The sequence below is a fragment of the Pseudorca crassidens genome, chromosome 15 (genome assembly GCF_039906515.1).
Source record: "Pseudorca crassidens isolate mPseCra1 chromosome 15, mPseCra1.hap1, whole genome shotgun sequence".
Taxonomy (NCBI): domain Eukaryota; kingdom Metazoa; phylum Chordata; class Mammalia; order Artiodactyla; family Delphinidae; genus Pseudorca; species Pseudorca crassidens.
This window is the reverse complement of record NC_090310.1, coordinates 39,551,115-39,574,855: the sequence shown is the minus strand read 5'-3', so window position 1 is coordinate 39,574,855 and position 23,741 is coordinate 39,551,115. Positions and strand designations below refer to the sequence as shown.

At 45.3% G+C, this 23,741-nt stretch overlaps 1 protein-coding gene across 2 annotated transcripts in view; it reads right to left on the bottom strand.

Annotated features, from left to right (window-relative positions):
* The window catches only part of PCSK2 (proprotein convertase subtilisin/kexin type 2), a 216,982-nt gene that overhangs the window by 90,565 nt on the left and 102,676 nt on the right, over positions 1-23,741 (bottom strand). For both annotated transcript variants that reach the window (XR_010935079.1, XM_067707300.1), the window contains exons 3-5: positions 9,751-9,864; positions 8,043-8,151; positions 1,244-1,281 (exon numbers count right to left, since the gene is read on the bottom strand). Coding sequence is in view for 1 of the 2 variants with exons in the window: in XM_067707300.1 (XP_067563401.1) it covers positions 1,244-1,281; positions 8,043-8,151; positions 9,751-9,864 (261 nt within the window). In the remaining variant the exon portion in view is untranslated. The remainder of the gene's footprint in view (positions 1-1,243; positions 1,282-8,042; positions 8,152-9,750; positions 9,865-23,741) is intronic.

Genomic DNA, 23,741 nt, shown 5'->3' with positions numbered 1-23,741 from the left:
AGGAAGAGAGAATGCTGTCCCTAGACTCTGCAGATGGTCGTCAAGGCAGAATCTGCAACTCCTAGTCCTGGTCCAACTCCTGGTCCTTCACTGCCTCATCTACCAGAGTGGATTCTCATCTCGGGGAGTAGAGCTTTGGATTGTCTTCTGTCATTTCTCTCTGGAGGCACATTGGTTGCACTATGCCCAGTGTATACTCTCCCAGGTTTGTAAGACCCATGCAGGAAATAGAAACCCAGCACCTTGGTGCTTTGCTTCCCAATTCCCAGTCCACTACACACATGGAAAATCTCCCTTCTCTTTTTGCAATGTGGACACTCACACCTTCCAGGAAGAATGACCCGGAATTTTGATCCCCAAACACTTCTGCTTGTTAACCATCTTTCCTCTATTTAAATTCATGTTCTCCTAAATATGAGTCTTTTCAGCAAATAAATAACATTTTATAAAATACTTAGCCCTGGAAGTTACAGGAGAAATGTAACTTAATAATATTTTGGGTAGTTTTAAGTGACTACCCCAATGCTTGAATAGTATACTCCCTGGGGTTAAAATAAAGCCATCGCTTACGTTTAAAAGGTTTGGAGATTTTATCGGGAAATCAGCAGGTGACTTGCTGCGTCAAAAGTCAGAGCATGGGGTACCAGCCCAATAGCATTTACTGTGATTCCCTGTTAATGTTTGTTATGTGTCAAGGGATAGTTAATGCTCTACTCAGAGTCGTGAGGGAAAGTCAGTGTGGAGTGCGCATCAGCACCGAAATAAGAAGAAGGTGGCATGCTTGACCTCACACAGCTACGGGTGCAATGTGAGTTCCTGCTCTTTTTGGCTTTTGCCATCGGTTTTGTCCAGCAAGAACCCAAAGGGCTCATTCCCACCCACCATTCAACCTCCTCAGCGGGAGCTGATTTTAAACCTTGCCAAGGCTCTCTCTTCCCTCTCCCTGTACCTTTGTTCTCAGCACTTTGTTCTTTCAGATCTCAAGTTTCCTTCTTTTCTTCTGGTGAAGTCACTCACCCCTGCCTGCCGCCAGGCCCCATGCCTCGTCTGTCTTTGGCCTGAGCTGTGGCTTTTATAAGACGGGCAGTCTGGGGTGCATGCACGTGCAGGCGTGCCCGTGTGCCAGCGTGCACGGCCTATGTGCGTGCAGGCATGTGTGTGCGTCTGTGCGAGTTCCCACTATGAGGGTCACCAGAACACTTAGGACACACGCATTTCCCCACACAGGGCAGCTTGCACTTACATAGTTTGAGGCCAGGTCCGGGTGGAGATAGTCGATCCCTGCGAAAAGACAAGAGCACAGGAACAATAGGTTAATACCTGCAACGTATCCTCAGGAAAGCTGCTCGAGAAGGCGCGCTCCTTATGTGCTGGCGCCAGGAGATGTGTGTGTGTGTGGGGTGAGCGCTGGGCCCCAGCTTCGAGTTTCCATCCCCGGGGGAGGGTGCTGCCCCGCCCACGTGGAGAGCCAGCGGCCACCAGATGTGTCAGAGGAGGGAAGCCAGTTAGAGCTTGAGGCCCCAGGATAACACTTCTGACATAAATGCCAGCTTAGTGACCCTAAGACGGATCGCTCAACAGAGAACTGATCTAAGAGAGATTTGTGGAAATCCTGACATTTCTAAAGCATCAACAGGCATTTCTTCTGAAATGAAACCGGTTCTGGGGAGGAAAAGTGATTATTATTTAACAGAGCCCGGACAGCAATGGATTAGAACGTTGCCTGGCACGGAAACCAGAGGAACACGGCTCGGCGAGAAAAGCCATTAGGCAAAGGGCAAGTGATTTCCCACGAGGTGTCCTGGGTGGGAGCTGGTTCTTGTCTCTGCAGAAGGCTTTCCAGGGAGCCTCCCAGCAGGAGTCCTGCACTTTCTCCTGGATGTGGCCCGTCTTGCTGTTGGTCCATGAGCACTGCTGGGTTCCATTAACACGTGGATCTCAGAAAGCACTGTGAAACTTCAAAGGGCAAATTGCAAAGCTCTCATCCAGGTCTGCAGAGCCATATAATCTTTGCAGCAGTGACATCAGAGAATCCAGCCCTCTCAGAAATCGGCTGGCTTCCTGTACTACCTAGCATCACGGTTATGAGTGTAGACTTTGGAGTCAGAGACTCGAGTTTTAATCACAACCACGCTGCCAACTGGCTGTGCGGCTTCAGGCAGGGTGCTTGGCCTCTCTGTGCTTGCTTTCTTCTCAACCTGGTAGGGGTGAGAACAGTGTGGTCCTATTATTCCAGTGGCATTAGTAATTCTATTGGGTTGCAATATTTGAAAGCCAGAAGCGTCATTAAGTCCCTATCATAGTGGTCACCTTCACTACTACATGCACACCGAGGCCAGGCCACATTATAGCTTTGTCCTGTGAAAAAGAACTTGTATCCAAATGTATATTTCTTTTTTGTTTTTTTTTGCGGTACGCGGGCCTCTCACTGTTGTGGCCTACTCCCGTTGCGGAGCACAGGCTCCGGACGCGCAGGTTCAGGGGCCATGCCTCACGGGCCCAGCCGCTCCGCGGCATGCGGGATCCTCCCGGACCGGGGCACGAACCCGTGTCCCCTGCATCGGCAGGTGGGCTCCCAACCACTGCGCCACCAGGGAAGCCCCAAATGTATATTTCTAAAAGGAAGTTTTCCTTTGTTTTTCCTGGTTACACAAGTAATTTCTGGACTGGGAGTCACTGTGCTGCTGATGTTTTCATGTTTTGACATCAGAAGCAATTGCTGTCCTCACGCTGCTTGTGAGACTATAGCCAGGCCCTTCCCCCTCACCATCCTCCTCTCCCCTCCCCAAAGCGGCAGGAGGACAGCGGTCAGAAGATTTAAAGGCTAATATTATAAAAGTTTTAGACCTTTGCTCTGGACCCTGATTCAGAGATGGTCAGTGTAGGCTGTGGGGTGGAGTTGGGGATAAGCACAGGCTACGAGACCAACAGATCAGTTCTGTCCAGGCTCAGACACTGTAATATTTGTGTGGCTTTGGCCATATAGCTTCTCTGAGCCTCAGCTTCCTCATCTTTGAAATGGGAATATTGTCTACCTCGCAAAGCAGTTTTCGAGGTTGGAGCCGGTTCATTGAAAGTGTTTAGCTTGCAGTAAACACGTAATAAATTACATTTCTAGCATCCTCATTAGAACCTTAATCTACCACATTTTTAGGGTTCTGTGGGTGGTGCAGATGAGCAGAGATATTTGAAAAATCTACTTGGTTTTAGAGTGCTGTGTTGAAATTAAATTTTCCTATACGTTTGTGGAAATTGGTTACATTTTTTGAACTCATTATTAGGCAAAACATTTTATAACATACAGATGAGTTTAAAAGATACAGAGAATACTTTTTTTTCTTAACAGGGAGTCAGTTTTTAAAACATGGCCTCAAGTTCTGATCATGCAAGTTATTTAGGAAAGGAATTTTCTAAGAGGCAGTAGTCTCTTCTCTGTGATGGGAAATATTAAAGCAAAGAGATAATTTGAAACCAGAAGGAAATCAGAATGAAAATAAGATAAATTTAGCCTAATTAAAATAAAGGATCTTTAATTAGGTTAAGTGGAACACTGAATGTGAAGTTAGAAGAGATACAGACTTTGGTCTGAGGAAGAAAATATTATTGATAGATTAAGGATGATAGACATGACTCAGAAAAAATAATAATGAGCTAAGCATAAAAATAATAACCTGGCAATTAAATAGTATTTCAATATTTTTGTATATATGATTATCTTTGAAGGTGGAAGTCACTGAATACATCTTCTTAATCAGTTTGTTTATTTTTCAGTTCTTGTATTATTAATGTATTCACTCTTATTTTCATTCACTGGTTTATTTTCAGCAATGAAAGCCAGGTGCTACGTAGGTCCTGGAAAAACACAATTTAGATACAGAACCTGAGCTGTACAACCATCTAAGCCTCACAGTCTACAGGGGGCACGGACTCATCACCAGCCAATCAGAATGCACACAAATGACAAATACTTGGTTATATTTTTGTTCATAAACCATTAGTATCTGTCATTAGTTTGAAAGTCTAACCTACAACAGTCCATATTCTCAGGAATCACTGGCACCTCTGGAGACCTCAGGGAATCAGTGAGCTCCATGTACATATTCTTAGTTACAATGCTAATAGTTCAATTGAGATGTATAACATCTCTGGACTCTAGCCTTCCGATGACCCCCACCCAGACAACACCTGACCTCAGCTGCACGAGAGACCTCAAGTGAGAACTGTCCAGACTTTCTGAATTCCTGTGCCACAAATCTTATGAGCAAGATAAATAGTTACTTTAAGCTGCTAAATATTGGAGTCACTTGTTACACAGCAATAATAATGGGGACAGACACCCTGCTGGACCTTCTGGGGCCTGCAGAGCCCAAGGTTAGGGGAGAAAACACCGCTTTTCAGCATATGACAGAGTTCTAAATCTCCTGGAAGGCTGTGGGTGACTGTCTGGCCCTGAAACTTGTACCTCTGCTTATAAGGATGAGGCCCCATCACAAAGTCTCACCAGGGAGGCAGAGCCACAGGGTGGGTTTCAAGCACTGAAGATGGTGGTGAAGATTAGTTTGGGCAATTTCTTCTCTCCCTAAACCTTAATTTCTTCATCTGCAAAATGTGGATAATAATAACACAAACCTTAGAGAATAATTATGACTGTTTCCAAATGTTAAGTGGAGCCTAGCACATAGTACTCACGAAACGCTAGTTTTTATTTTTACTTCAGCTTGAAAACTCTCTCTGACCCTGCCTCACTGGCCTTCAATCTTACTTCCTTCACTCCAACAGCTAAAGGCCTTGACTCACGCCTTCACTGACCATCTTTGACCTCGATAGCCAGCGCCCGTCCTGGGGCTGGGTGACTCCTGTCTATCGCCGAGTCTCATTACGGCCACATCCTACTTTCCAGGTTAAGTTCCCAACACCAAACAATTCCATCACAACAAAAGGGATGAATCGTCATCATTAAGCAGGGTCCGTGCTGACATCAACATGCCCAGAATGTCAGAGCAGACCCTTCAGAAATTCTTTCTGCCCTTTTGGCAACAGTTAGCCATGGAGGTTCTTTCCCAGAGGTATGTAGGGTGTGGCAGTCACACTGGGTTGCACCTAACGAAAGCACCTACATGAAAGCAGTGAGCATCTATCAAATCATTGGATCTAGCAGAGGGGATGATGGCTGAGTTTTTGAGCTGGGCAACCAGAGAGGGGTGAACGAGTATTAAAACTGTGCTTGTCCACAAATCGAACCTTCCACACACAGATCACCAACTATTTCCCACACAAGACAGGCTTATAAAATATGACATTCATTTTGCTCTTAGGTCTCAGGGTCAGCATCCATGTGTGTCTTTGACCTTGTTTTGGGGTGATGTCTTGCTGAGAGACTATCTGGGGAACGATTCCACACCATCCACGTGTGCAGGCAGCTGAGAGAGAAGAGGCAGCCCTGATACTCCCAGCTCATCATCTCTGCTTCGCGTCTGTGGGTGTTTAGGCAGAAGTGCCCCACCACATGGTGAGAGGCTGTGCGTCTGGACTTGCCCTTGCTGTGGCCGCTTTTGCCCCAGATGTGCTCATCTTGCTGTTCAACGCTGGGTTTGGAGAAGGGCTTAGTCGTCTTCTTTTCTTCAGTTATCCTACTGAACAAGCATGTGCCGGTTTCAAGATAGCCACAAATCCCTTGTCTCTCTCCACACCAGGAGGCAGGATCTATTGATATTTCTCCTCCCCTGGAATCTGGCTCTCAGACTGCTTATCCAGTGGCAAGGGGCAAAGCAATGCTTGACCATCCCAGGTTCAGCCTTTGAGAGGACTGGCAGCTCCTGCTTCTTGTCTTAGGGTGCCTGTTCTTGGGAGCCCTGAGCCGTCCGTAAGAAATCCAGCCACCTTGCTGGGGAGGCCACGAGGAGCTAGAGGGAGGCCGAGCCATTTTAGCACCCAGTTGAGACTCCAGTTGACACTGGCCCCAGCTTCTTTCTTAGCCCAACTGTATGAGAGACCCCAAAGCCAGACTGTCCCTCTGAGCCTGGTCAACCCACAGAATGGTGAGAGTTAGCAACAGGGTGTTTGTTTTAAGCCACTCAGTTTTGGGGTGGCTTGTTCTGCAGCAGTGGACGACCAAAACAATGGGGAAGTTAGGAGTACAATTGAGGGGCAGAGGGTGCACTTTTTTTTGAATCTCAGAGGCCACTAACTCAGCAGGAGAAACAACATCAAATAGGAAATTCTGCTGAGACTTTGTAACGGGCTCGGCTTCTCAGGCCAGGAAATGTGGACCAGAGGCAGGTGACGCCCTCTCCTAAGCTCTCTTCAGAAGGGACGAAGAAAGGTCAGTCAAGGGGTCTGGAGTTAAAGAATCCTGAAACGGGCATCTCGGGGGCTGTTGGGGGTTCTGTGAGAGCACCGTGCCTCTCTGTGGCCACTTTTAAGGGTGCTTCTCTGGTCCCCCCACATCTGTGTGATGAAATGGTGATTACAGAGTATCCCAGGCAGGTTTCCCCCAAACCTACACACATCTTTCTCCTGGGTGAGCTGGGCTCATCCACGGTGTTTTCTAAGCCAAAGCATTAGGAAGGAGAAACAGGTAAGCTCTCCACATTGGCACACGCGCGCAAACACACACACACACAGACACACTCGTGGGAGCGCCTTTCTTCTTGTGAGAGCCCTGGCCACTGGAGAAAGCTTTTACATCCGTTTCAAAACATCTCACACCTCAGAAAACACTGCGCATTGTTTTTATGTTAATATTTAATGAGCCCACACAAAGACAGTTCTGATTTTAAGCGCGCTGACTCTCCTTGTTTTCCCATCAATCCTGCTTCAAAGGCTTGCTTTAGAGAACATCGTGTTCTTTGAGGATCTTGAGAAGAGAAAGGCTCCATTGTTTCATCTCTGTATAGACTTTATATGTAATTAGACCAGTAGTGCACAGTGGAGCTTTACGGAGGACCCAGACAGCTAACGACAGGCAAGAATACACCCGCGACGGGACGATGGCAGGGCAGAGATGCTCCAGGATCTTGGCAGAGCCAAGGCATGTGTAGTTAGAAACACAGCGATTCATCAAACCCATTGGTTTTCATATCACAAACTATAAAAAAGAAAGTTCTGCTAAATCTCTGCTGGGCAGGCGTGTGGGATAGAATAACATATTGCAGGGGGCACATATAGAAAAATGTCATCAGTTTGCTTTACAACGACTCATTCTGAAAGTAGCAATAAAGTCAAAATTCCCCAAACCCCAATCCCGTTACTAAGAAGCTGTTGCGGGGATCAGAGCCACACTGCCTGATGGAAATTTCTGGGATGATAGAAATGAAGTTCAGTTGAATTGTCACTAGCCCCATGTGGTTATTGAGACCTTGAAGTGAAACGAATGGGATCGAGGAATTGAATTGTTAACTGTATTTAGCTTTAACTAATTTAAACTTAAATGTAAATAGCCACATACTGCTAGTGGCTACCACGCTGGACAGTGTAGATCTAGAGAAATAGATGGTAAATATAAACAGAAGCCGCTTTTTTTGTTTGTTTGTTTTTTTGCGATACGCGGGTCTCTCACTGTTGGGCCTCTCCCGTTGCGGAGCACAGGCTCCGGACGCGCAGGCTCAGCGGCCATGGCTCACGGGCCCAGCCACTCCGCGCCATGTGGGATCTTCCCGCACCGGGGCACGAACCCGTGTCTCCTGCATCGGTAGGCGGACTCTCAACCACTGCACCACCAGGGAAGCCCAGAAGCCGTTTTAAAGTAAGGTATAAGCAGTGGCCCAATAAGAAATTACAGTTCAATGATGGTCAACTTTCATTAGTTCATTTAAATATTTTTAAACTTATTAATTCGATAAATATTTGTGAAGGGCATCCTCGAGCTTGAGGACCACTGATGTGGAGAAATGTGAGGATGTCGACACAGTATAGACGACCACGCCCAGCATCTGGCCATTCTGCCTCTAATTTGCATCTCCAAAACAATGAATCTTTTGTGTTCCAAAGGTGTGCAAAGACACACTTGCTTCCAGGTGATGTACAGCCTTTGAAATACTCACCATCGTCCATAATTCCAATGGTAACACCTTTCCCTGTGTACCCCAGCTCCCAGGCTTCTGCCACATTCAAGTCGAGGCCAGGAGTACCATCAGCTTGCCCGGTATTGATCTGGTTCAGGAATTCCAAAGCAGAGAATCTTATGAGTTTGGTGTAGGTGGTAAAGCACCTGTGTAAACGTTTACTTGCCACACTCCTCAGACACCTGGTATTCCAGGGCCAGATAAAGGGCAACATCTTCCATGAAACAGTGCTTTGGGGTGTTTTCCCATCCACCTCTTCTAGTCTTCTCCCTCCATTTTTTTGATATACACAAAATCAATGTTTTCTGTTTTACAGAAATATGCAAACACAGTTTCAATCTTCCTATCTCTTATGACTAGATCATTATCTTTAAACTCCTTAGAGCCAACATTGCAAGAAACCCTCCGCAATTTAGAATTAAATGCTTGCTCTTGGAGCTCTTTATTTATCCCTCACTTTCAGAATTTAGTGCATATTGTCTCAGATTATTCTTATTTGAATGTAATTTCCTCACTAAATAACAATATTCTTTACAAGAGGGAGCATGTTCTATTTATCTTTGTAATTTCAGTACCACCACACCAAGTCTTGCTTAAAAATATTTGTTGAACTGAATTAAAGAGAGTTGGCTCAACTTTGGTGCATGTTCTAATGCAAAAAATAAAAATGCCTTCCCCCTAAAACATCAAAAAAGGAAGGAAAAAAAAGGAAAATTCCATACAAATATGTTCACTACCCTCTTTTTATGCTTTTTTGTCCTGTGCAGGTTTTCTCAAAGATAAATCATAAAAAAATAGCGAAGTCAGAGCTTGTACTGGTAGAAGCCCATAGTAATGAGCTGGCTGTTACCGTGTTGCTGAAACATTGTGTGAATGTCATTAGTTCTCTTTATAAAAATGACTGCTCTTCCCCTTCTAGGCACATGCGAAGATGACACCTCTCCAACCCCTTGGAAGCTAGAACCACATGACTGGTTTTGGGCATTGGAATGTGAGCTCATGAACCATTTGTCACATCCAGGCAGGAGCTTTAAGAGCCAGAGTGTGATTTGCCCCTTGCCCTCGTTGAGATGCCCGTGAAAGCAGGGGTTGGGATGCAGCTGAGATGGAGCTCGGGTCCCTGGGGATTACAGAGCATTGGCTGTGAAGCACGAGTGAGAAACAAGCTTTGATCCTGTTAATCCACTGTGATTTGGGGATTGTTTGTTATTGCAAGAAACGTAGCCTGATCCTAATACACATAAGCTCATTCAGTTATGCAGATTGGATTTGTAGAATTCCATGCCCCAAAGCGTAAAGCATAGTCAAGCTCTAAGCCCCAAGAGGGAAGTTGTGATGCATTCCTACAATGGGCAGTTTATAAATTATAAACATTTATAAATTAGTCACTCCTTTCCCTTCAATATGCCCCGCAGTTTGGGTTGGTTTGGAGACACTGAGCCCCTTTTAAACATAACCAACTCACCCAAATAGATCAAGAAGGACTGCTGGTGTGTGAGAAAATATTCACTTCACCAGGCAGATGGGGTTTCCATCGCTAGCACCGAGTCGGGTGCTATCAATACCTATCAGCTAGTACCGAGTGCGGTGTTAGCTGACATCCCACAGAATCATGAGGAAATAGAAACCCATCTTCTATCTGAAGTTCCAAGCTGAGAAACATTAGGAATGATACCGAGATGCTTACCAGATACCACTGCTTCGTAAAAAGAGGGTCGTTCATGTTGATGTAGATCTCGTTGATGTCTCTATACCCTCGCTTTTTTCGGTTGAACCCTTCCTGTTGCAAGGCCCTCTTTACCTGGAATGACAATACTGGCATGTTACCTGAACACCCCTCTTCTGGACTTCATTTCTACAAATTCAAATTCTATTTGTATAGAATGTGTTGGGTTTTTTTTTTCCTCAGCAGAAACCAAGTTCATTTCATGCACATTCTTACTTTATGATTATTTTCCAAGATCATTTACTTCTGCTTGTGCTCAACAAAGAGGCCTTGGGGATGGCTCAAAGTGAGTGTCCTTAAAATAAGAAGGAGATGGAGAAAAGTATTCTCAAGGGAGATGAGGCGGTAGGGGCATTAGTGAACTAAAACAGTGAAGCACTTCTATTAAGGAAAGGAATGTGGATTCATAAAGGGAAACAGTGGAACTGGCACAGACTATCTTTCTGGAGGGCTTCCCAGCACCCATTTTGGGAATCGGCCAAAAACAAAACAAGAAAAACCTGCCTGACAAGCCAGCAAGTCCACAGCAAAGTTCTAGAAGGTAAGTGAGGGACCTTTGAAGATAAATTGATGCTGTCCTTGCAATGAGGACACTTCATGTTGGGACAGTCAGACAGAACCCCAAGCCCTTGGATGGAAATGAAACTTAGGAGCTGAATTAGGAGGCTCCTAGCAACAGCTGGGCTTTGTCCCAGACGGGACCCTTTCTTTCACTTGGGCAATACCTAGTTCATTATCCAACAGCTGTGGCTGAGCGTCTACACACTCAAGGACTATGCAAATGGATAACAGGGTGTGTGCTGGGTGCTTTTAGTTTTTTTAAGTTATATTTTGCTTCTGAACATTCATTTCTCCTTCTGCCAGGACTCCCCAGTGCATTTGGGAGATTACCTCAAGCCCACTGGGTTCTGTGTTGGTGGGAGTGAAATTCAAGGCACCAGCCTCCTGAGCCTCTCTCTGCCTCAGAGGTACCTCAATGGGTATCTCTCTTCTAGGGTATGAACCTTGGGAAAGTGATGTGAAGGCAGAAGGGACCCTTGGAGGCTATTTGTCTCAGAGGCTCACTCACCAGGCTCTCCCCATAAAAGATCCTGGCCATCGTTCCCACAGCCCAGCCTGGAGCTCCCCCAAGACCAATGCATCAGCCTCCTGCAGACTGTGAGCTCCACGTCCCTTTCCAACAGATTCACTTTCGTTCACATGACCCAGAATCAATTTCTGTTGCTTGCACCCACAAACTCTGACATGGGATGAGGGAAAACAGAAGACTCCAAGTCAGGAACAAAGGGACTACAGAAGTGGCCGATAACCCTCTCCTTCCTTGCTACCCTGGAAGGCGGGGGAGGCTGTGGGAGAGTAGTTCCTCTGTGCTTCCCTGCTCCACATGCAGATGCCGGAAGGCCCGGGGCTCATTTGCAGAAAAACTCTTAAGTCTACGAGAAATTCTACTTCTAGAGAAGTAGTGGGTATGGCATTTGCTCTGTGAGTTCTTTGAGGGGGATTCCAACAAGAGACATTCATTGTGGCAGAGTTAACCCCTGCCCCCTGAAAGAAATAGCAAAGTAATTGGAAAAAATGGGATGGATGGTTATTTTTATAATGTCACAAATCTGGGCACAACTAATGTCCGTCAAATGGAGATAACTTATGATGCAAATATACCTACCCATATATGTATGTGAGTGTGTATACACGTGTATCTTCTGAGAAGCAGATGCCAAGAGGAGATTAAATGTGTAAGGATTTTGTTGGGAGAGAAAACACAAGGAAGTGATGCAAGTTTGACCCCATAAAGAAGAGAGTGAACAGGCAGAGTCCAAGTGTCCTCCACTGCCCGTCCACTGCCCCATCGTCTGAGGCAGGCTTGGCAAGCCTGCTGGGGATCAGAGGCAGCTGCTGGAGGAACCCTGAGCCTCTCAGGGTAGAACTGTGTCAGCACACTTGCATCTTCCATCCTTGGCTGGAGCAGCCGTGGAAAGTGTGGCCTGTGGTCAACACAGTGCTGGCTTTCAGAGGATGGCAGCTAGGGGCCCTGAGGTCACAGGTCTACAAGGTGTAGTCTCACAGCTGCCACCATATATATGCGCATGTATATATGTTTTATATATATATATATGCTTATCTATGCGTGTGTGTGCATTCATTAATGTACAACATTTAAAATGTTGGAGTAAATGTAGCCCTTGTTGGAGCCCTGGGGGGGCCACCCCAAATTGTGCCTCAATGGCATATTGATTATCTATTAAAGTTACTTAAGAAATGGCCAATGCAAGAGGGACACTCTGACCCTCCTTCCTGCCTCCCTAGAAGCAGGAAATAAGTCTCTCATATGAAAGGTGCACTCCCTGCAACTGGAGGTAGAAGAACACCCTATCACCAGAGACAGGGAATTCAAAGCCAAGGAGCCTGTATAGACAAACCTTCTTACTTCTTTCATTCACTACCTCAAGCCCCAATTCTGTTTAGATTCTTCACTAAGTGGGCACCCAAAACCTGAATTTCTTCGTCCTGTCAATTTTTCCCAAATTTATTGTTTCTTTGTCTAAAAAGTATAAAAGCTTCTATGAGACCTGCATGTGCATGAATTAAATTGTGTTTCTTTTTCTCCCGTTCATCTGTCTCATTTCTGTGTATTATTAGTCCAGCCATAAGAACTCAAGAGTCGTAGGGAGGAGATTCCCCATCCTCCACATTCTCAACCTGTAAAGAACCACAGCATGCCCCCTCAAAACTTCCTGTTACTGTGGAAGCAAGTATTCAAGCACCTTGGGAAAGAAGGAGCCGGAGCTGGCCGTCCATCCTGAATTCGCAACTTCCCATTTCAGTCCCACAACCAAGTCTTTACCTGCTCTGCTTACGGATGGGAACCTTGCCTGACTTCCCCAGAAGGGTCCCCATTATACTGGACTCATGTTGGAAAACTCCTCCACAAGTTGTTCCCAGCAGCGTAAGGACAGGAAGACTTATCTCAGATTCCATCTTTTCCAATAACGGTGGAGGAATGGCTATTACAATACCACTCCAAACTCAATTAGACCAAGTGCATTCTAACGAAAGGCTGTTTAAATTCATTTCCATAAAATTAATTTTTAATTCCATAAATTAGGTTTAATGGAAACCAGTGATGCTTTGGGAGGTTGCGCTCCCTGGACAGCACCCTCCTTGCAACTCAGAAGCACCAAAGCGTGACTCAAGGGTCTGCCATTTTGCACCTCATGTTATTAAAAATCAGGAATCCTAAGACACTGCAGAGGGCTTTCTGAATCCTGTCTTCAATGAAGATCACAGTTACAATTCCAAGAGAGATGAACACCTTTAAGACACATATTTTTACTTGTTACACACAAAAAACTGGAGAAGAGTGTTCTCCTCCCACAATGATGCTATGTACTGCCATCAGTTGTTTTCATTTTTTTGGGTTCTTGTCCAACCCTAACTTGCATTTTAACCTAATTTTTACATAATAGTAATCATACTATAGATAAAATTGTGTATCCTTTCTTCATTAAGTGTCTAATCGTAGAAATTTTAATATGTTGCTACATAGCTCTCATCTTTTATTTTATTTTTTTGGCCATGCAGCAGGTGGGGTCTTAGTTCCCTGAACAGGGGTAGAACCCACACCTCTTGCAGTGGAAGTGAGGAGACTTAACCACTGGACTGCCAGGGAAGTCCCTCTCATCTTTTAATTTTTAATGACTACCTAAATATTCCATAGAGGAATGTACCATAACTTACCCAACGAGTTTCCTCTTCCTGGTCATCTGGGTTTCTTTCTATTACAAGTGAAATTGCCAGGAGCTGAGGGATGAGGTTATAAACTGGTTTTAAAGGCCTCTGGGGAAGATTTCAGTGTTACAGTTCTATGTGTGATAAAGCTCTTAATGTCAAAGAAGTATTTCCAAGCATTTATAATCCTCCCTCACATTATAACTAAAAGGCCACTTTCATTGTCTTTTCTCCCTCCTCTGAATTGTGACCTTTCACAGACAATTCCTTTCACTACCGCTTAGATATAGTACCAATGACATGCATACAACTTAACCATAGCTTCTTGCCTTCTCAGAAAAAACAAAAAACAAAAGTAAAAACCATACAGCTAGCTTCAGTAGAATTCTCCCCCAAGTTGGCCCACTGACCTAAAATTTTTTTTTTTTTTTTGCTGTACGCGGGCCTCTCACTGTCGTGGCCTCTCCCGTTGCGGAGCACAGGCTCCAGACGTGCAAGTTCAGCAGCCATGGCTCACGGGCCCAGCCACTCCGCAGCATGTGGGATCTTCCCGGACCGGGGCACGAACCCGTGTCCCCTGCATCGGCAGGCGGACTCTCAACCACTGCGCCACCAGGGAAGCCCTGACCTAAACATTTACACAAATAAAAAATATAAGAAAGCAGGTGTGTGTGTGACTGGGCATTATTTTATTAAAAATGAACAGAGGGATATTCTACAATTCCGGTTCAAATTTTAAACCTGAATTTGACACATGTGCAAACACAGATTTTACCCAAACAACACCCACTGCCTTTGCTCTCCTGGTGTCTCTCCTTAATTAAGAATTTTTCAGTCAACAAACGTTTTTGTGCATCTACAGTGTGCTAGATACAGATGACACTAGGGTGAGGAAGACGCCACCCTGCATATTGGCATATACTATTTTATAACTTATGTTAACAAGGTACTTTCCCTACATTTAGCCTTCTCAACAGAGCTGTGGGTGGGTATGGTTACAGTTGAGGAAACGAAGGTTCAGAGACCGTTGTCCAAAAACTGAAAACACAACAGTCACCCAGGTTGATCAGTTCTAAATGCCATGAACTTTCCACTAAAGCACACAGTCTCTCCCTAAGGCACGGAACACAGTCAACCTTCCTGCATCTGGGACAGCATAACTTCATAAAACTCTCTAAGGATCAGGGCTGGGATCACTTCCCTGCTGGGCTGATAATTAAACAGCTGCTAATTAGCACTGACTGTGCAGGGCCAGGGAGGGGCCAGGAGGAGGGGGGGCAGTCCAGGGTGCTGCCTCCAAAGGGCGTGCAGAACGTCTTGGCTTGAAGTGAGCATGAGAAGAAAAACCACAAAACACAGAACTGATATGTTGCTGAGAATACTGGTTTATGAAATCTGTGATGCTGTCGCTTGTATCACACTATTCTTTTCTGTATTACTCAGAATTATTTTGTTTACCACTATTATGCGTTGACTTAGTCCCCCTAAAAGATATATTGAAGTCCTAGCTGCATGTAAATTCAATGAAGATAGAACATGCCCTCACACCATGCACAAAAATAAACTCAAAATGGCTTAAAGACCTAAATATAAGACAAGACACAATAAAACTCCTAGAAGAGAACATAGGCAAAACATTCTCTAACACAAGTCATACCAGTTTTTTCTTAGGTCATTCTCCCAAGGCAATAGAAATGAAAACAAAAATAAACAAATGGGAGCTAATCAAACTTACAAGCTTTTGCACAGCAAAGGAAACCGTAAAAAACAAAACGAGACAAAACGAAAAGACAACCTATGGACTGGGAGAAAACATTTGCAAATGATACGAACAACAAGGGCTAATCTCCAAAATACATAAACAGCTCCTACAACTCAACAAAAAACCCAATTAAAAAATGGGCACAGGCTTCCCTGGTGGCGCAGTGGTTGAGAGTCCGCCTGCCGATGCAGGTGACACGGGTTCGTGCCCCGGTCTGGGAAGATCCCACATGCCGCGGAGCAGCTGGGCCTGTGAGCCATGGCTGCTGAGCCTGCGCATCCGGAGCCTGTGCTCCGCAACGGGAGAGGCCACAACAGTGAGAGGCCCGCGTACCGCATAAAAAAAAAAAAAAAATGGGCAGAAGACCTAAAGAAGACATACAGATGGGCAGTAGGCATATGAAAAGATGCTCTACATCACTAATTATTAGAGAAATGCAAATCAGAACTACAATGTGGTATCAATTCACAGCAGTCAGAATGGCCATCATTAAAAAGTCTACAAATAACAAATGCTGGAGAGGGTGTGGAGAAAAGGGAACCCTCCTATACTGTTGGTGGGAATGTAAGTTGGTGCAGTCACTATGGAACACAGTATGCAGGTTACTCAGAAAACTAAAAATAGAATCAACATATGATCCAGCAATTCCTCTCCTGGGCATATACCCGGACAAAACTGTATTTCAAAAACATACAAGTACCCCTATGTTCATAGCAGCACTATTCACAATAGCCAAAACATGGAAACAACCTAGATGTCCATCAACAGATGAATGGATAAACATGTGGTATACAATGGAATACTACTCAGCCATAAAAAAGAACAAAATAATGCCATTTGCAGCAACATGGATGCAACTAGAGATTATCATACTAAGTGAAGTAAGTCAGACAGAGAAAGACAAATACCATATGATGTCACTTATATGTGGAATCTAAAATACGACACAAATGAACCTATCTACTGAACGGAAACAGACTCATAGACGTAGAGATCAGACTTGTGGTTGACAAGGGGGAGAGGGGGTGGGAGAGGGAGGGCCTGGGAATTTGGGGTTAGTAGATGCAAACTATTACATTTAGAATGGATAAACAGGGACTTCCCCGGTGGTGCAGTGATTAAGAATCCACCTGCCAATGCAGGGGACACAGGCTCAAGCCCTGGTCCGGGAGGATCCCACATGCCACAGAGCAACTAAGCTCATGTGCCACAACTACTGAAGCCTGCACGCCTAGAGCCCATGCACCGCAACGAAGAGTAGCCCCCGCTCGCCACAACTAGAGAAAGCCCGCGCGCAGCAATGAAGACCCAAAGCAGCCAAAAAACAAATCAATTTAAAAAAAGAAAAAAAATTTTTAATTGCAAAAAAAAAAAAAAGAATGAATAAACAACAAGGTCCTACTGTGTAGCACAGGGAACTATATCCAATCTCCTGGGATAAAGCATAATGGAAAGGAATATTTTAAAAAGAATGTCTATATGCGTAAAACTGAGTCAATTTGCTGTACAGCAGAGATTGGCACAGCACTGTAAATCAACTATACTTCAATTTTAAAAAATATGGAAAACAAAATATGTTGAAGTCCTAACCCCCAGTACCTCTGAAGGTGACCTGATTTGGGAACAGGGTTGGTGCAGATGTGATTAGTTAAGGTGAGGGCAGCCTGGGGCCCAGTGCGTCCTAATGCAGTGCGGCCGGTGTCCTCATAAGAAGAGGATGGATAGACACAGGAGGAAAATGCCACAGAAAGACACACTCACCCCCCCACCCATACACACCGCCACCCCCATAGCCACACAGACACAGAGTGAAGCCACCTCTGGAGGGAGGAGGCACAGGGCAGACTTTGCTACTAGAAGCCAAGGAGCACCGGGACTACCAGAAGCCAGGAGAAGCAAGGGAAGGGCCCCAGCCAGAGATCTCCGGAGCACAGCCCTGCCAGCACGTTGATCTGAAGTCTGAACTGCTGGCCAGAACTGTGAGAGAGTAAATTTCTGTTGTGTTAAAGCCACCCAGTTTGTGGTACTTGGTTATGGAAACTGTTACAACAGCTAAGAATTAAACTACGTCCCAATGCCTCCTTCTTATTCGTAAGCTTCATTTGGTACGTAAAGTGCTCTTGTAGTTTCATTTGGACAAAGATAGCTTTTTACCATATGTCACTTCTGCAAACAAACAAAAGCAAAATGTTAGTAAAATAAATTGGTTAAGAAGTTCCTCAACTCCTTCACAGACGGTGTCTAACTCAGAGTTGTCCGTGTCTGTGTTTTCCTCCATGCCGTCCAGCACGTTGGTGGTCAGCCTTTCTTGAGAAAATGCTTCACTCTTGTCTCCAGGATTTTCCTCCAAGCTGCCCACACCTATTCCACACGTTTTGTTGCACCAGGGGAGGCAATGAACATTTTGTCACTCTTGGCATTTGCAGAGAGCAGTTGTAAGATGCACTTCGGAATAGGTGGTGTATGATAGTTTTTGCTTTTCTAGATTTTCTGACGGTAAACTTTTCTTTTTTAATTTAATTTATTTTATTTATCTATTTTTGCCTGCTTTGGGTCTTTGCTGCTGTGTGCGGGCTTTCTCCAGTTACGGCGAGCGGGGGCTACTCTTCGTTGCAGTGCGCGGGCTTCTCATTGCGGTGGCTTCTCTTGTTGTGGAGCACGGGCTCTAGGCACATGGGCTCAGGAGTTGCAGCACACAGGCTCAGGAGTTGTGGCTCGTGGGCTCTAGAGCGCGGGCTCTAGAACATAAGCTCAGTAGTTGTGGCACACGGGCTTAGTTGCTCCGCGGCATGTGGGATCTTCCCGGACCAGGGATCGAACCCATGTCCCCTGCATTGGCAGGTGGATTCTCAACCACTGCGCCACCAGGGAAGTCCTGATGGTAAAGTTTTGAGTGGTTAGTCACAGTGGAACTTCTCTCAGTTTGCCTCACCCCAGCACTGGAGATGCTAAGAAGTGGACTGGGAGACAGTCGTCTATGGGGGCGATGAGGTTTTGCGGGCAGAGCCCTGGATCGGGGTTAGGAGCTCTGGGGTAGGCCTGAGGTGTAGCCACAGACGTGGGTTTGAAACCGGCACCTGCCCCTAACCCTGTGTCTTTGAGCATCATAGCGATCTTTCTGAGACTCAGTTTCCTTACCCCTAAAATGGGAATCATAATTACCTCTGAGTGTTGTTTTGAGAAATGAATCATGACAACTGCTGTGACACACCCAGCACAGTGCCCGGCACATGGCAGGTCAGGTCCCACAAATGCCAGTTCCCTTGGCCGGTCCTCTAGTCGGCTGTCCTGGACCCGGGTGCACATCAAATCACCTGAGAGCTTTAACAATCCCCACCCTCAGGCCACATCTGGACCCAAGCAGACCCTCTGGGGCTGGGGCCGAGCATCGAGGTTCTTCAGACTCTCCACGTGGCCCCGCCCTGCACCAAGGTTGACTCTGTCTTAGAGGTCGGTTTTCTTCCTCCGTAAAAGACCTGCCTCCACCTCTGGGAACTGTGATGAGGCTCTGGCCGGATGCAGGTTGTGGAATCCTCACTTGGTAAAGAGCTCTGCAGACGTGGGACTCGTGCCATCACCTTGCTGAAGGTGTCACCCCAAGGTGGGGCAGGGTGATGCCCACTGCCCTCAGCCGGCACCCCTTCCACTGCCGGGCCTGGCTCTTCCTCCCTTTCTTTCTGTGGAAGGATGGGGTCAGATTGGATCATTTATTCTCTAACTGGCCTGAACAGCTGAGTCACCGGGGTGAGCCGCTTCTTAAATTAAAAACTATTTTAAAACAGAGAAGTAGGAAAGAAGAAAAGAAAAAACATGATTTCCCCCTACCTCCCCATAATTCCTGTTGACACTAAAAAGAAAAAATAAGGTAGCATGTGTGCATGATTAGAAAATAAAAGAGGTACAGAAAGTTACATGATGGAAAGGGAACATTTTATCCTTCCCTCCTCTTCTCGGCTCACAAATAGCTCTCCTCAAAGGTAACTGCTGCTAATAATTTCTTGGGAGCTCTTCCAGGAAATGTTTATACATACGCTCTAATACATATATATACAGAAAGAGGGAAATTTTGTTAAAATCAGTGTACTTAGCATGATCCTTTTACAGTGTAGTGAGTTGAATGTTCCCTCAAAATATATATCCCTCAAAAATTTTTTTTGAATTTTATCTGTCTATATCTATCTTTCATCTATCTATTGATCTATCTATCTATTAACTATCTATCTATCTCTCTATCTATCTATCTATCTTTTGGGCTGCATGGTTTGTGGGATCTTAGTTCCTGACCATGAATCAAACCCGGGCCCTCAGCAGTGAAAGCATGGAGTCCTAACCACTGGACCGCCAGGGAATCCCCCTCCCTCCAAATTTTATGTCCACGTCCTAAACCCTGGAACCTGAGAATGTGACTTTATTTGGAAAAAGGGTCCTTGTAGATGTAATTATAGATCTTGTGATGAGATCATTCTGCATTATCTGGGTGGGCCCTAAATCCAATGACACGTGATCCAGAACAAGTATCCTTACAAGAGACACAGGAGAGAAACACAGAGGAGAAGCCTCGTGGAGGTGGTAGCGGAGAGGAGAGTGATGCAGCCCAAGCACAGGAACGTGACAACCAACAGAGGCTGGAAGAGGTGGAAGGATTCTCCCCCAGAGCCCCTGGAGGGAGCACTGCCCCGAGGACACCTTGATTTTGGACTTTTGGCCTCCAGGACTGTGAGAGACTAAATAGAAGTTGTTTTAAATCGCCAAGTTTGTGGAATTTGTTACGGTAGCCATAGGAAACTCATACAACGTAGCAAATTTAAAAGAGAGATTTATATATACACATACATATATACAATATCAATATATAATAACCACATGTTTAATATCTAAATATAGATATTATATAGTATATAACTAGCAGACTTACATATATAATACGTATATGTTATAATCTATATATTTCTACATATCTGTAGATATATCTATTGTAATATAGATATAATACCTGGTGGTATCTTTTAAATTTACTATGAAAGGATCATGCTAACTATGTATACTATTCTTTTTTTTTTTTTTGATGAACATAATAAAGCTCTTATTTTTTTTCCACATCTTTATTGGAGTATAATTACTTTACAATGTTGTGTTAGTTTCTGCTGTACAACAAAGTGAATCAGCTATACATATACACATATCCCCATATCCCCTCCTACTTAAGCCACCCTCCCACCCTCCCTATCCCACCCCTCTAGGTGGTCACACAGCACCGAGCTGATCTCCCTGTGCTATGCGGCTGCTTCCCACTAGCTATCTATTTTACATTTGGTAGTGTATACATGTCAATGCTACTCTCTCACTTCGTCCCAGCTTACTCTTCCCCCGCTGTGTCCTCAAGTCCATTCTCTACATCTGCATCTCTATTCTTGCCCTGCCGCTAGGTTCATCAGTACCTTTTTTTTTTTTTTTTAGATTCCATATATATGCGTTAGCATACAGTATTTGTTTTTCTCTTTCTGACTTACTTCACTCTGTGTGACAGACTCTAGGTCCATCCACCTCACTACAAATAACTCAATTTCGTTTCTTTTTATGGCTGAGTAATATCCATTGTATATATGTGCCACATCTTCTTTATCCATTCATCTGTCGATGGACACTTAGGCTGTTTCCATGTCCTGGCTATTGTAAATAGTGCTGCAATGAACACTGGGGTCCATATGTCCTTTTGAATTATGGTTTTCTCAGGATATATGCCCAGGAGTGGGATTGCTGGGTCCTAGGGTAACTCTATTTTTAGCTTTTTAAGGAACCTCCATACTGTTCTCCATAGTGGCTGTATCAATTTACATTCCCACCAACAGTGCAGGAGGTTCCCTTTTCTCCACACCCCTCCAGCATTATATATACTCTTCTTAACAAAAACTCTTTCATTCCCTTTAACAGATGCGTATTATTTCGTCATGTGGTTAAACAAAATTTCTTTATTTCGTCACCTGTCGAAGGATGCTCTGGTTGGCTGCATCTTTTGTCGTTGTTATTTTGCCATTCCACTGAGTGCTGCAGTGAATATCTACACACACAGAGAGGTGATGTTTCGAAAGTGTGTCATCAGGATAAATTATAAGCAGTGGGATCGCTGGGCTGATGAAGACAACTTTAACGTTTCATCAGGCAGTTACTGCCAAAATGCCCTCCAGAAAGTCTATAACACATTGCATGCTCACTGACAGCGCATCAGAGTGGGGGGAACTTTAAAAAACTATGGATCTCAGACACTGTCATGGGGCTATCCTGATCCAGGGGCCTGGGGTGCTGCCCGGGAACCTGTACTTTGAAGAGCTCCCAGGGGACTGGGCTATAGACCAGGGCTGAGAACTTCAGGAGGCTCCAAACTCCGAGGTCCCCTCTGGTTCTCTGATGCATCCAGAGATGCTTCTGTCTGGGGAAGCAGAGGTTCCGAGCCTGGCCTCCCAGAGCAATCGTCTGGGAAGTTGTAAAACGAGTCCCTGCTGGTGGGTCATGGCCTCTGGGTTTCTCGAGCTTCCCAGGTGATTCTGAAGAGGCCCCGGGCTTGAGAAACAGTGTGCTGGACTCCTCTGCTCCCCTTTCTTCTCTCTTGACCCCGTCCTGACACAACAGAGACAGAGAACTGAAATCAAATTAAACTACGGCTGAGAGAGGGACAAGGTGCATCTATACTAAGCAACTTCAAGACTGCGCTCTCTGGAGGAGAACAAACCCAAATCCATAAGAAAATATTCGATTTACTCACTAAAAATTCATCTCTCCTTATTCATCTCGGGCTAGTTGCTGGGAGTGGGGGAGGGCAATGTGGGGGGGTGGGCAGTGGGAGGAGTATCAAGAAGATAGCAAAGTTTCCAAAGAACATTGTTCTTTAAAAAATAATTAAAACCCTCTTAATTTGTGAGGTAAATTACCTAGCGTTTATTATGGACCGAGGACTTCCTTTCCCTGATAGGTTCAGACAAAACAAAAATAGCTCTTCCAGAAACATCCTGTGCAATACATCAGCTAGAACATCCGTGGGTGGACTTGAAGACGAGTACACATGGGAGGCAGGATTAAGGCTGGAGCAGACGGACCTCTGGCCCCTGGCCTGACCATCCTGTCTGTTGTTACTCTCCTGGGGAGGAGGGGAAAGGACCCGTCCTTTCTGGTGTGTCAGCCAACCTGGAGAGAATCTGTCTTCCTCTTGTGAGATGCCAGAGGTGTGTTGGGGGGCTGTCCTTTTAAGATTTGAGCTGCTGGGGAGAACTGAAACGGATTGGGTTGGGCTTCATCTCACGGAAAGGACAGTACAGCTTGACTTCTATTTAGTATAAAATGTGGAAGAGGAGGCTGCGTGGCAATGTGGATGAGTTGGTCTTTGGGACAGGCAGGCATGGAGGCCCTGATGTACCTACTGTCTACTGCTGTGACATCTCGAGCAAGCTACAGAAACTCTTAAAGGCTCAGTTTTTTCACCTGTAAAATGGGGATGAGAGCTAATAGCAACTCACAATGATGGAGGGCTGACTGTGTGCCAGGTGGTGTTTAGTCCTTTTCATACCTCATCTCAGATAGTTTTCACAACAACCTTGGGACGGGGGCGGGGGGCTAGGAGGGAAGGCATGAAGAAGTTAAGTGGTTGGAAAAGTCACACAGTTAGCCAAGGGTGGAGTCATGAGTCAAATCTGTTACAGGCTGAATTATGTCCCCGTAAAAAAAATCATACGTTAACGCTGGAACCCCCAGTATGTCAGAATGTGATCGTTTTTGGAGAAAGTGTCTTTAAAGATATAATTCAGTTAAAATGAGGTCATTAAGGTGAGCCTTAATCCAGTATGGCTGCTGTCCACGGAGTGAAGACAGCCACCTTCAAGGCACGGAGAAAGGCCTGGAATAGGTCACTCTCTCATGGCTCTCAGAAGAAACCAACCCTGCCGATACCTTGATCTTGGACTTCCAGACTCCAGAACTGTGAGACATAAGTTTCTGTTGTTTAAGCTGCCTGGTCTGTAGTGCTGGGTTACGGCAGCCCTAGGAAATTCACACGTTGCCCCAGCAGACCTGTTGCACAGTCTGGATATACCCCTACTGTCCCAGGTGGTTGCTTTGCTCCTGCCTCATATTTGGGTTGTGGTGAGGGTGAGGCTCAAATGAGACAATGCAGACACACATCTGGCCCCTGGTATATACTCAGTAAACGCCAGCAATTGCTACCGGAATTATTGCCAGTGTTGTCATATTTCGGGCCCTGTGGAAAGATAGCAGGGTGGTGCCTTCCCTTGTTCCATCCTACCTCAAGCCAGGGTTGTCTTTTCCCAAAGCAGCCCAGAGAGTCTTTGATTCATTCTTTTTTTTTTTTAAATTATATTTTATTTTTGGCTGCGTTGGGTCTAGGTGCACGGGCTCTAGGTGCGCGGGCTCAGTAGTTGTGGCGCACGGGCTTAGTTGTTCCGCGGCATGTGGG